This window comes from Dromiciops gliroides, chromosome 2 (genome assembly GCF_019393635.1).
Source record: "Dromiciops gliroides isolate mDroGli1 chromosome 2, mDroGli1.pri, whole genome shotgun sequence".
Classification (NCBI taxonomy): domain Eukaryota; kingdom Metazoa; phylum Chordata; class Mammalia; order Microbiotheria; family Microbiotheriidae; genus Dromiciops; species Dromiciops gliroides.
Window position 1 is genome coordinate 393,312,516 of NC_057862.1, and position 14,578 is coordinate 393,327,093.

A 14,578-nucleotide genomic window follows, 5' to 3' on the forward strand; every position below is an offset into this window, starting at 1 on the left:
CTTTCTGTTTTCCTTCTAATCTTGCTTGCACTGATTTTGTTTGTGCAGAAACCTTTTAATTTAATTTAGTCAAAACAATCTACTCTCCATTACATAATGTTCTCTATCTCATTTTTGGTCATAAATTCTTTCCCCTTCCATAGATCTGACAAGTAAACTATTCCTTCCTTTTCTAATTTGCCTATGGTATCACCCTATATGTCTAGATCTTGTACCCATTTTGACTTTACTTTGTTTTAATGATGTAAGATGTTGGTCTATGCCTAGTTTCTGCCATACTATTTTCCAGTTTCTCCAGCAGTTTTTGTAAAATAGTGAGTTCTTATCCTGGACACTAGAGTCTTTGAGTTTATCAAACAAGAGATTGCTATATTCATGTGCTGCTGTTTTGTGTGCCTAACCTATTCCACTGATCCACCTCTCTATTTTTTAGCCAGTACCAAATAGTTTTCATGGTGGCTACTTTATAATATAATTTTCGATTTGGTACAACTAGACCACCTTCCTATGCATTTTTTCATTAATTCCTTTAACATTCTTGACTTTTTGTTTTTCCATATGAATTTTGTTATTTTTTCTAGCTATAAAATCATTTTTAGTAGTTTGATTGGTATAGCATTGAATAAATTATGTAGAATTGTCATTTTTATCATATTAGCATGGCCTAACCATGAACAATTTATATTTTTTCATTTGTTTAGATCTGATTTTATTGATGTGAAAATTGTTTTGTAACTGTGTTCATATAGTTCCTGGGTTTGCCTTGGCAGATAGACTCCCAAATATTTTATATTGTTTACAGTTATTTTAAATGGAATTTCTCTATCTCTTGCTGCTGGACTTTGTCATATATAGAAATGCTGATGATTTGTGAGTTTTTTTATATCCAGCAACTTTACTTAAGTTGTTAATTGTTTCAAGTAGTTTTTCTTAGTTGATTCTTTAAGATTCTCTAAGTATGACATCATATCATCTGCAAAGAGTGATAGTTTTGTTTCTTCCTTGCTTCCTTGCCTATTTTAATTCATTCAGTTTCCTTTTCTTCCCTTATTGCTAAGGCTAACATTTCTAGTACAATATTGAATAATAGGGGTAATAATGGACATCCTTATTTCACCCCTGATCTTACTGGGAATGCCTCTAACTTATCCCCATTGCATATAATGCTTATTGATGGTTTAAGATAGATACTGTTGGGGCGGCTAGGTGGCGCAGTGGATAGAGCACCGGCCCTGGAGTCAGGAGTACCTGAGTTCAAATCCAGCCTCAGACACTTAACACTTACTAGCTGTGTGACCCTGGGCAAGTCACTTAACCCCAACTGCCCCGCCCCCCCAAATACTGTTTATCATCTTAAGGAAAGCTCCATTTATTCCTATGCTCTCTAGTGTGTTTTTTTTCTGAATAGAATATTATTTTCCAAAATATATGTAAAAACAAAATTTTAACATCAATTTTTAAAAAACTTTGTGTTCCAACTTCTCTTCCCCCCTCCATTCCCACCCCCTACCCACAAGAACTCAAGCAATTCAAAATAAGTTACACATGAGTAGTCATGGAAAAATTCCCATATTAGCTAGTTGTGAGAGAAAACAGTCAAAAAAACCAAAACTTCAGATTAAGGGATTGTCAAAGAGGAAATGAAAAAAAAAATTTAAATGTGTTTCCATCTGTTTTCAGATACTATCAGTTCTTTCTCTGCAGATGGGCTGCAATCTTCATAAGTCTTTCAGGGTTATATTGGATCATTGCCTTGCTGAAAATAACCATATGCTTCCCAGCAGATCATCCCCCACTATTGCTATTATTTTGTATACAACAGTACATTTCACTCTGCTTCAGTTCATGTAGGTCTTTCCAGGTTTTTCTGATAGTCTCTTGTTCATCATAACCTTTATATAGTACCTTAAGCTTGACAGAGAATTTTCTTCATAAAAGCCCAGCAAAATAGGTACCTTATGTTTTGCCATTATAATCAATCACTATAATTATTTCCCTCCATCCCACTCCCTTCCCATGACATTTACTCTATCTTCTTTTTACCTGTTCTTCCTTAGAGGTGTTTTACTTCTGACTATCCTCTCCCTCACTCTGCACTCCCTTTTTTCACCCTTCCTTCCCCTCCTATTTTCCTGCAGGGTTAAATAGATTGCTCCTCCCAATTGGGTATGAAAGCTATTCCCTCCATGAGCCCACTCCAATGAGATTAGGGTCCCTGAGCTAAATCTGTGTTCTAAATTTTTCTTCCTCCCTCCCTCCTCAACTCTCCCTATGAGATCAAGCAATTCAGTATGTCATACTGGTGCAGTAATGCAGAACATCTTCATCTTCCTTGAAAGTGTTTTGCTTTTTACTACTCTCTCCCCTAATCTGCCCTTTCCTCCTTCCCTTCCCCCCCCCAGGCAAAAATATATTACTATACCTACTTGAGGATGTATGTTAGTCCTTCTTTGAGCAAATTCTGATGATATTAAGGTTCACTCACTCCCCAGCTCCTTCCCCCTCTTCTACTCTCCTCCATAAGCTTTCTTCTTGTTTCCTTCATGTGAACCTCTCCCCAGACCATATCTCCCCTTCTCCCTCCCCCAGTTTATTCCTCCTACACCTCAACCCTATTTTAATGATGTCATCATGGATTAGTTAGGTGGCACTGTGGACAAAGCACCAGCCCTGGACCCAGGAGGCCCCAAGCCCAAGCCCAAATCCAGCCCCAGACATAAGACACCGCACGCCTTCTGCCCTACAAAGAACAAAACATAAATGCTTTACAGATATCATCCCTTTATATTCAGTTCAACCCTGTCTTCTGTGAATTTCTTACTGAGATAATTCTTATGATTTCAAAGTATCATCTTCCCATGTAGGAATGTAAACCGTTTGATCTTTTAATATCCCTCATGAAGTCTTTTTCCTGTTTACCTTTTTATGCTTCTCCAGGATCTTGTATTTGAAAGTCAAGTTTTCTATTCAGTTCAGGTCTTTTCATCACAAATGCTTGAAACACCTCTTTCTCATTGAAATCCCATTTTTGCCTCTGAAAAATTATACTCAGTTTTGCTGGGTACATGATTTTTGGCTGAAGTCCCAGTTCCTTTGCCCTCTGGAATATCATATTCCATGCCCTTCGGTCCTTTAATGTAGAAGCTGCTAGATCTTGCTTTATCCTTATTGGAGTTCCACAGTATTTGAATTCCTTTTTTCTAGCTGCTTGCAGTCTTTTCTCCTTGACCTGGGTGTTCTGGAATTTGGCTATAATATTCCTAGAGGTTTTCCTTTAGGGATCTCTTTCAGGAGGTGATCGGTGGATTCTTTCAATTTCTATTTTAGCTTCTGCTTCTAGAATATCAGGGCAATTTTCCCTCACAATCTCTTGGAGGATGGTGTCTAAGCTTTTGTTTTGGTCATGGTTTTCAGGTAGGCCAATGATTTTCAAATTATCTCTCCTAGATTTATTTTCTAGGTCAGCTGTTTTTCCAAGGAGATATTTCATATTGCCCTCTATTTTTTCATTCAATTGGATTTGCTTTACTGTGTCTTGGTTTCTCATAAGGTCACTAGCTTCCATTTGTTCAATCCTAATTCTTAGGCGGTTATTTTCATCAGACAGTTTTTTAATCTCCTTTTCCATTTGGCTTTTCAAACTGTTGACTTTTTTCTCATGACTCTCCTGCATCGCTCTCATTTCCCTTTCTATTCTTTCCTCCTTTTCTCTACATCTTCTTTCTATTTCTCCTACTTTCTCTTCAAAGTCCCTTTTGAGAGCTTCCATGGTCCGAGACCAGGTCGTATTTTTCTTTTCTTTTTTTTTTTAGTGAGGCAATTGGGGTTAAGTGACTTGCCCAGGGTCACACAGCTAGTAAATGTTAAGTGTCTGAGGCTGGATTTGAACTCAGGTACTCCTGACTCCAGGGCAGGTGCTCTATCCACTGCGACATCTAGCTGCCCCCCAGGTCGTATTTTTCTTGGAAGCTTTGGATGTTGGAGTTTTGACCCTGTTATTATCTTTTCTGAGGCTGTATTGTGGTCTACCTTACCCACAAAGAAGTTTTTGATGGTCTTCTGCTTTCTCTGCCTACTCATCCTGGCTTACTATTTCTTGGCTTTTAACTCCTTCTTAAAGTGTGGTGCTGCTTCTAGGACACACTGTTCAAGCTACAGCAGGGCCCAAGGGATGGCTGGGCTTCTTCTCAGCCTGCTTGGCCTTGCTTTCATTTGATTTTAAACTCTCCACTGGGGGAGGGGGAGGGAGGGGCCTGCTTCTCAGCTCCACTCCTGTTCTCAACTTCAGAGGGTCCCAGGTGTTTTGGGGGGGGGGGCAGGCTTTAATCTCACCTGGCCTGTTCTCAGGTCTGGAGATAACCTCAGGCCTACTTTACTAAGCAACCCAACCAGCAAAGCTTACTGTGGTGTGGTTCTCAGCTTTCAATAAGACTGCTCCCCTGCTCCCCTCCCCCACCTGGGTCTCCCGCCGCTCAGGAATTTCTTCCTGGTTGCCCGCTGGGGTGGGACAGTTTAATCCTTACCCCCAATCCACTGGTACCCCTGCACTAGCCATTCAGTCCAATTGCACACACGGTTCCAGAAGACAGCGGTGCTGCAGCTGATTCGGAGGCACTGGGGCAAATTCCTCCCATGGGTGTCTGGTGTGTTGACCCAATTGCGTGGTTAGGCTTTATTCAGCCCCCTGATATCTATCTATAGCTGGAGGAAAACTCTCAGCCCCGTATTTTTGTGTGTTTTTCTGCCCCAAGGGTTCTTTTATTGCTATTTTGGGGGTGATTGTATCTGGAGCCCTGTGGGTTAAATGTCTTTTCTCCGCCATCTTGCCTCAATCCCCCCTCCTTGTCCTGCTCTCTAGTGTTTCTAATAGGATTGGGTGCTGTAATTTGTCAAAAGCTTTCTCTGCATCTATTGAGATAATCTTATGATTTGGGTTATTTTTGTTACTGTTGTGGTTGATTATGTTGATAGTTTTCCTAATATTGAACCAGCCCTGCATTCCTGGTATAAATCCTACCTGGTCACAGTGTATTATCCTGGTGATAAATTGCTGTAATCTCTGCTAATATTCTATTTAGAATTTTTGCATCAATATTCATTAGGGAGGTTGGTCTATAATTTTCTTTCTGCTTTTGCTCTTCCTGGTTTAGGTATCAGCACCATAATTTTTCTCATTAAAGGAATTTGGTAGGATTTCTTCTTCACCTATTTTTCCAAATAGTTTGTATAGTATTGGAATTGTTCTTTAAATGTTTGGTAGAAATTGTTTGTAAACTCATATGGCCCTGGAGATATTTTCATTAATGGCTTATTCAATTTCTTTTTCTAAAACGGGCTTTTTAAAGGATTTTATTTCCTCTTCTGTTAATCTGGGCAATTTATATTTTTGTAAATATTCATCCATTTCATTTAGATTATCAAATATATTGGCATATAGTTGGGAAAAACAGCTTCTAATTATTGGTGAGTTTACCCTTTTCATTTTTGATGCTGGTAATTTGGTTTTCTTTTTGGGGGGGGCTGTGGGTCAATGAGGGTTAAGTCACTTGCCCAAGGTCACACAGCTAGTAAGTATCAAGTGTCTGAGGCCAGATTTGAACTCAGGTCTTCCTGAATCCAAGGCTGGTGTTTTATTCACTGTGTCACCTAGCTGCCCCCTTCTTTCTTTCTTTTTTTTTTTAATCAAATTAACCAAAGGTTTATCTATTTTGTTGTTGTATTTATCAATTCTATAGTTTTATTATTTTCTCCTTTAAGTTTCAGAATTTCTAATTTGGTGTTTAATCGGGGATTTTTAATTTGTTCTTTTTCTAGCTTTTTTAGTTGCATGCCCAATTCACTGATCTCCTCTTTCTCTATTTTATTCATGCAGGCATGGTTGTTCTTCCTGCCTCAAGGCTCTCCCCACTGGAGTCCATCTTCCACCAAACTGGAATATTCCTAGGAGTTTTCCTTTTGAGATCTCTTTCTGGAGGTGATAGGTAGATTCTTTCAATTTCTATTTTAGCTTCTGCTTCTAGAATTCCAGGGCAATTTTCCCTGAGAACATCTTGGAAGATGATGTCTAAGCTCTTTCCTTGATCATGGTTTTCAGGTAGACCAATAATTTTCAAATGATCTCTCCTGGACCTATTTTCCAGGTCAGCAGTTTTTCCCAGAAGATATTTCACATTGTACTCTATTTTTTTATTCATTTGGATTTGCTTTATTGTGTCTTGGTTTCTCATAAAGTCACTGGCTTCCATTTGTTCAATCCCATTCTCAGGCAATTATTTTTCATCAGAGAGCTTTTCCATTTGGCTTTTCAAACTGTGACTTTTTTCTCATGTCTTTCCTGCATCGCCCTCATTACTCTCTTTCCATTTTTTCCTCTACCTCTCTAACTTTATCTTCAAAGTCCCTTTTTGAGCACCTCTATGGCCTGAGACCAATTCATATTTTTCTTGGAAGCTTTTAGATATAAGGGCTCTGATGTGACATCTTCCTCCTGAGGGTGCACCTCGATCTTCCCTTGTTACTGAAGAAACTTTCTATGGTCCTCACCTTTTTCTCTTTGCTCATCTTGCCTTTCTTGTACTTGACTTTTAGCTCCTTAAAGTGGGGCACTGTTTCCAGGCTGCAGTATCCCAAGCTTCAGAAGTCCCAGGTGGTATGATTTAAGGAGGATCGGTTCCTTCACCTGCCTGGCCTGTTCCCTGGTCAGTAGATGACCCCAGAACAAACTTGCTAATCAACCAAGCTTTTGTGTGTTGTGGTTGTTCGCTCTGACAAGCCTGTGCCCCTCCCCCCATCTGGGCCCACTGCTGCTCAAGCCTACCTCCTGGTGCTCAGCAGGGCTGAAAAATCCAAGTTCTGCCTCAGCACCAGCATAGACCCCTGTAGTCTCCCCCCTGCCCTGGGCTCAGCCCTCTCACCAGACTGTGAGCTTAGCTCCAGACGACATTGGCGCTTCAGCTGATTCAGAGGCTCTGGGGGTCTTCTTCTCTGGTGAGGCCTTCCTGGGACTGGATCTGTGTCAGGGCAACTGTGGAGTTGGGCTCGACTCCTGTATCAGCATAGCAGCTCCCTCCTTCTGACCTTCCAAGCCGTTCTTGGTTAGAAGATGATTTCAGCACATTCTTCTGTGAGTTTTGCTGCTCCAGGCATTTTCCTATGGCGTTATTTGGATGTTTTTTGGAGTGATTGTGTCATGAGTTCAAGAGCTCACTGCCTTTCCTCTGCCATCTTGGCTCTGCCTATCGGAAATGCCATTCTTTCTTATACCTCATATCCATGGACTCTGTGATCCGGTGACCCTGGCCAACTTGCTGTTCCTCAAACAAGACTCTCAATATTGGGATGGCTGTCCTCCATGCCTGGGACTCTCTCCCTCGGGAGTAGAATCCTACCTTCCTTCTAGTCCTGACTAAAATAGCCACTTGCTATAAGAAGCCTTTCCAGGCCTACTTAATCTTAGTGCTTTCCTCCTGAGATTGCTTTCTGTTTATTCTGCCCTTGAAGTGCTTATCCACAGTTGTTTACACTCCGTCTCCCTCATTAGACTGTGAACTACTAGAGGGCAGGGACCATCTTTTGCCTTTCTTTGAATCCTCAGCATTTAGCAAATAGTAGGTGCCTAATAAATCAATGTTGTTAACTAACTGAAGTTTCAATACTGTACAACAGTTATTTAAACTCAAATATAAACAAGATCTCTGCCACCTCATATTGAACTTAGAAAACCACAAGTTAACATAAGCTATGTTGTATTTTAAATTTATTTTTGTTAAGCATCCCCAAATACATTTCAGTCTGGCTTCAGAAGCACTGGGAGGTGGATTGAGAGTGACTCCTTAAATTTCACTAAGTGGGAAATAACATATATACATATAAGTAAACATGAAAGATTTGCAAAGGGAATTGTAAAAGGTAATTACAAAGGATATACAAAGTAATTCCAATGTTTGGAGAAAGACCAACAATTAAGGGGTATTAGAGAAGACCACCTATAAGAGGTCACACTTGATGGTGGGCCTTGAAGGTACCCTAAGGATTCTAAGCAGAAGCAAGCACTGTACAAAGGGTATTCTAGAAGGGGGCACAGCCTGTGCAGAGGCCCAGCAGGAGGAAAGAGACAGTCCTCATTATAGGGGGATATCAGGGAGGCTGTATAGGGTACTCAACACGTCCAACAGAGCTAATTATATCTTTTCCCTAAACCCACCATGCTTTTTAAATTCCTCTTTCTTTTGAGAGCACTACCATTCTTCCAGTTGCCCAAAGTTTCACAACCTTGAAGTCATACTCAACCATTCACTCTCCCTCACTCTCCAAATCCAATCAGTTGCTAAGTCTTGTTGATTCCATCTCCAAATACATCTCTCCAATATGTCTTCTCTCCATTTCCATGGCCACCCATGCCTTCATGCTTCATCATCCATCCTTGACTGGATACTATGAGCCTCTCGTTGGTCTTACTTGCCTGTAGCCTTTCTGTTCTCCAATCCATCCTCCACACAACTACCCAAGTGGAATTCCTAAAGCATAGCGTTCCTACTCAAGAAGATTGCCTACTGCCTCTAGGGTCAAATGCAAATGCTTCTATTGACACAGAAAACCCTTCATGATCCAGCTACAACTTCTTTCACATACATTATGCTCTAGCCAAACTGGTCTCCTTGATGTTGTCCTATAAGATTTTCTTTTGTGTGTGTGTATATATATGTATATGTGTATATATATGTGTGTGTGTGTGTGTATGTATATATCCCCCAATTACATGTAAAGATGTTTTTTTGGGTTCTAAATTTTTCTCCCACCCTCCCTTCCCTCCCCCCTCCCAAGGTCAGTAGGTAATTTGACTTTACAACTTTCTAGCTTCTTCCCCCTGGGCCTTTGCAAAGGCTAGGCCCCCATCTAGAACACTCTTTGTTCAGTGCTTGCTTCTGCCTATTGGAATCCTTAGGGCCCCTTCAAGGCTCAGTTCAAGCACTACTTCACATAAGTAGCCCTTTCTGATCCCCTTAGTGTTGGTCCTTCTCCAAACATTGGAATGACTTTGTATATCCTTTGGAATTAACAACCTTTGTAAATATTTCATACTTACTCATGTGAATAGATGTTATTTCTCATTAGTAAAATGTAAGTTCCTTAGTGACAGGGACTGATTTCATCTTTGTCTTTATATTCATAGTATCTGGAACACAGTCATTGGGTGTTCGACTGATTAATGAATAGAATTAAATTGCTAATTGTTGCTGTTTTTAACTAAACAGTATTTCTTGTACCTACTTGTGACCCAAAAGTTTTAGCAAGTTGGGGACAACTTTTAGAAATACATTTAGATTTGGGGGGAGGTATTTTCTTTTTCTTTTCTTTTCTTTTTTTTTTTTGCGGGGGCAATGGGGATTAAGTGACTTGCCCAGGTCACACAGCTATTAAATGTCAAGTGGGGGCAGCTAGGTGGCGAAGTGGATAGAGCACCGGCCCTGGAGTCAGGAGTACCTGGGTTCAAATCCGGCCCTTCAGACACTTAACACTTACTAGCTGTGTGACCCTGGGCAAGTCACTTAACCCCAATTGCCTCACTTAAAAAAAAAAAAAAGTCAAGTGTCTGAGCCCAGATTTGAACTCAGGTATTCCTGAATCCAGAGCTTTATCCATTGCGCCCACCTAGCTGCCCCCCCCCATATTTTCTTTAAAAAAAAAAATCCCTTTTATCTTTGAAGAAGAAATGAAAAATTATACTTCTTTGCAGAAATAAAACAAGTAAAAAAGAGAGAATTTAATTTATAAATAACAATAACTTATAAATAGCAATATACGCTATGGCTACACTCATTGAATATACTTTCAGACTTGACAGACATGTTCATTTTGAACTTCTTTCTTTCCCTCTTTCTACTTTTTATTTGTCACAAGGGATGGCTTGCTGGGGAGGAGGGGGGAATATATCAGAAAAAAAGGTGATTATAAAAATAATACAATTTTCAAAAATCTCTTAAGTCATTTAAATAAGCACTACTGTCATTTTTCTTAAATGTTCCATGTTCAAGTGATGAAATTAATGTTTTCATACCTGACACTAAAAAAATATAGCAGTCGCTGATCTTTTACATCTCCCTAGAGTAACAGAAATCTAGGCATGCTAAGTCTCTCCAGGGGAAAAAGTTTTTTCCAGCTGTAAAACTACATTTTAACTGATGCAGTTATTGCTCAAAACATTTCTAGATTCCTCTTTGGGAATGACCTTCAGAGACAGTACAGAGAAAATCAGTCTCACTATTTTTATAGCTAAACATTTTGGGGAGGGGGGGGGGATGAGGCTTAAGTGACTTGCCCAGGGTCACACAGCTAGTGTCATGTGTCGAAAGCAGGGTTTGAACTCAGGTCCTCCTGAATCCAGGACCAGTGCTTTATCCACTGTGCCACCTATCTGCCCTGCTACACATTTTCAACAAACTACCTGTTTATTGAAATCCACTGCAGCCTTTTCTGATTCAAACATCATGGACCAATTTTGTCTCTGGTCATCATAAAAGGTGCTATAGTTGTTGGGCTGTACCTGTAGGAAGAAACAATATTTGAATCATTAAAGTATGTTGTTGTCGAGTCATTTTTTTTAGCTGTGTCTGACCTTCATGATCCCATTTGGGGTTTACTTGGCAAAGATCCAGGAGTGGTTTGTCATTTCCTTTTATTTTTTTTCGTGAGGCAATTGGGGTTAAGTGACTTGCCCAGGGTCACACAGCTAGTAAGTGTTAAGTGTCTGAGGCCGGATTTGAACTCAGGTACTCCTGACTCCAGGGTCAGTGCTCTATCCACTGTGCCACCTAGCTGCCCCGTTGTCATTTCCTTTTTGAGATCATTTTACAGATGAGGAAACTGAAGTAAACAGGGTGAAGTGACTTGCCCAGAGTCACAGAGCTGCTAAGTGTTGAGGCCAGATTTGTACTTGGAAAGATGAGTCTTCCTCTCTCTAAGCCTGGCACTCCAACTACTGCACCACTTAGCTGCCCCATAGTTTTGCTCACAAGTTACAGATGACAAATCTCATTGTCTAACATTACAGTCAATATCCTAACCAAGAGGATCACATGGGAGAAGTAAAAGGAGCCATCCCTTTCTGAATTTTCAGGTCTTGTCTCTCCTCCACAACCACCTTTTGAAAGGTTTTAGAGGTTACAGGGAAGATCAAAATAAATCATAGCCTGCAGCAGTGAACTAACATCTTATATCTTGGGTCTGTGGTTCCTTAGAAACTTATTCCAAGATATAGGATGATCAATGTTCAATGTCTCTTACCGTCAGTTCAAAATTTGCATGAATCCTGGCAGAGGTGATTGGCTGTTGTTGACTTATGTAAATGAGAATCCTGTACTGGAGTCCACCAAAGATGGAATATAAGAGTAAAAGAGAAAGCAAAAAAATGAACTAGAAAATCACATTGGCAAATAATGGCAGCTAAAGCCTACAAAGACCTTAGATTGCCTCCTAACTTTGCCCTAGGGAATTATTCCTTCCTTTTCCATTTTTCCTTGCAATTTGGGCCTCTATATATTGTACATATTTCTCTATACAACTGAACAACTTATACTTTACATGTTATGTTCTCATGTAAAGAAAGCTGAATTTTAAAGTACTGCAACTGGGGTAGCTAGATGGAGCAGTGGAATAAAGCACCGGCCCTGGATCAGGAGGACTCTGAGTTCAAATCCTGCCGCTACAGACAACGTGACACTTATTAGCTGTGTGACCCTGGGCAAGTCACTTAACCCCAATTGCCTCACCAACCCCCCCCTCAAAATAAATAAAGTAATGCAACTAATGGAACAGAATTCATTTAACTGAATTACTGCTTTCAAAAGTGGCACAGTCCCCTCAATAAGATAAGTATGGGAAGTAAAAAAAGAACAATTTGCACAATCTGTAGTCATGTGCTGTTGTTTGTCCTTCATTCTTGAAAAGGACCAGACCATGACATCATGTTATGACTTGCAATGAATTGGATTTAAGTGAAGGAGAGCTGTGGAAGGTCACCAACCTCTATTTCTCCTCCAGAGGCATCTGGGTCCAGTGGCAAGATATATATCAGCACAACTGAAGATGACCCTGGATGTTTGACACAATTGGAGTTAACTGACTTGCCCAAGGTCACACAGCTAATAAGTGTCTGAGGTGAGATTTGAACTCAGGTCCTCCCAACTTCAGGGCCAGTGCTCTATCCCCTGCACTACCTAGCTGGCTCCTGTAGTCATGTGTTTGATATAATCAAAGGCATTGCAACCTCAGCTTTCAGTCCAAGATGAGGTCTAGGTATGTTCACTGTCCCACTGAGGCTGTTATTCAAGAAAACAGCTCACTTTTTTTTTTTTTTGCAGGGCAATGAGGGTCAAGTGACTTGCCTAGGGTCACACAGCTAATTAAGTGTCAAGTGTCTGAGGCTGAACTCAGGTCCTCCTGAACCCAAGGCCAGTGCTCCATCCAATGCGCCACCCAGCTGCCCCCACTTCTTGAAATTAGAAACTTCTTGGGTGAAAAATGTATCCAAAAAGTACATAAGAGATGAGGTGCTATTTACAACATTTCTCCTGATAAAAAAATATGGTATTGAATCCATATTAAATTTGGCTGCCCTGACCCAATGGACCACAACTGCAAAAAAAGTGGTACAGATTCTAAGAAGTATCCTGGAGACTCACTCAGATGTTATTATTCAAAATTATATTTGGTTAATAAAAAAGTGGCTCTGAAGGCAATTCTAAAGATGAATTTACAAATGCTTCATATAACAGCCTCATTGTTAGAATGAGGATAGAGTGGACTAAAAGAATGGCACTTAAGTTAGAAATACTTAATTGAAGATCTTGGATTTCTCCCTTCTGTCATTAGGACTTTGTGATCCTAAAGGGCTACTAAAATACTCTGTACTTACAACAATAAATATTGCTGAGGAACCAAGCAGAAAAGGAAGTGTTCCTTCTAACTGGCTTACTTTAATATTTTTTTAAAATAATAAACATTTTTATTTATAGTTTTGGATTCTAATTTTTATCTCCACACCCACCCCCTGCTCCCTGAGGCGGGAAACAATCACATATGGGTTATACGTGTATGATTATGTAAAACATCGCCATATTTGTCATTTTGTACAAGAAAACTTGATTAAAATTCCGTTTAAATTCTTAGGATAGATTCAAATGATTAAAAAAAAAAGGTCAGGCACAAAATGGGTCATTCACAAGAATGAGCAGAAAATCATTATTTACTATGGTCTCTACTCACAATCACCAGCAGGGCAAACAACCACTCATCACAAGACCAACAAAGGCACTGGGCAAGCTCAAATGACAACTGCTACCTCAGCAGTTTTAACTTAAAGAGAATCTACTTCCTGAAAAGAAAACTGCACACCTCAGAAAAATACACAGCACATACTTGGGTAACAATACGGCAGAAAAGGCACAATCTAATTACGTACAGTAATACTACAAGTTCTAATGTCTAATGTAGAATCCTGTTGGGCCAGGGGTAGACTTCAGTGTGTGCATACATATACAAGCATGCATGCACATATATAGAAGCCCATAATATACACATGCATACGAGAGGAATAAAACCAAAAATGTTTGTCATGCCAGGGTGGGAGTGGGGATAAGCTCCCACTCTCTATAAAATGCTCCAATGGTGTTCGTCTCAAATAGCCTCTGACAACCGAAGCCCAACTCCTGACCTTCTCATGGCGGAACTGTTTCCGCTAATAGGAGAAGGGGCGAAGGCGAGTCACTGGCTCCTTAAAACCAGTCACTTCGGGAAGGTGGGGCTTGTTAGCCTTGGCAGGCAACCCACCTAGGGGAAGGAAACCCTGATTTTAAACCTCCGCTGCCTTGCAGCTATACCCATATATGGGAAAGTCTTCGGGAGTTAACCCTGAGGAAAAATCAGGAGCCAGAGTCCCTTAGGCAGTTGGATGTTGGACATCACATCCCTCTGGCAATTCCTGAGGCAGCACTGGTGCCAAACTGTATTGGCTCTGCCTCTCCTTTGGATCCACCAATGTCCCGGAGAGGGAAAACCTGCTGCATGGGCAACAGCTTGTTTTCCATATTGATCTGCCCAGGCCAGCACCCTGGAGAGGACACTCCAGCTACTCCTTATGGGGTAGATACAACATGGGATGCGGCAGTTACTGGTTATAAGTCACTCAGGAGCTGCAGCTCCCACAGTGGACTGCACAGCCACACTGTGGCCTGTGGCTCTTCAAGGCGCTGATCCATGGTCATCTGAGACTGAGACTGGTGGAGGCCTACTATTATGAGAGGAATAAACATATTTGTGTGTATATATAATATGTACATATACACTTGTATACACATGTATATGCACACACAAAAATGTGCATAGCTTAGATCTACACTAAGACTTTGGGAAGAGTATGTGTATGTGTGGATACAATCAGGGCCCCACTAACCTCTTTGGCAGCATGGTTCCCCAGGACTGCAGCACCAAATTTTCCCTGCTTCACATACTGACCATTTGTGCTAAAGAAACAAAAATAATTGTTTAATAAAACTGATACAAAATAAATGAGTAGATATGA

General features: G+C 40.5%; 1 protein-coding gene across 3 annotated transcripts in view; it reads right to left on the reverse strand.

Moving 5' to 3' along the window:
* FKBP15 (FKBP prolyl isomerase family member 15) overlaps window positions 1-14,578 on the reverse strand; it is a 99,199-nt gene that overhangs the window by 69,936 nt on the left and 14,685 nt on the right. For all 3 annotated transcript variants that reach the window (XM_043988609.1, XM_043988611.1, XM_043988610.1), the window contains exons 4-6: window positions 14,450-14,519; window positions 11,284-11,358; window positions 10,445-10,543 (exon numbers count right to left, since the gene is read on the reverse strand). In XM_043988609.1, the coding sequence (XP_043844544.1) occupies window positions 10,445-10,543; window positions 11,284-11,358; window positions 14,450-14,519 (244 nt within the window). The remainder of the gene's footprint in view (window positions 1-10,444; window positions 10,544-11,283; window positions 11,359-14,449; window positions 14,520-14,578) is intronic.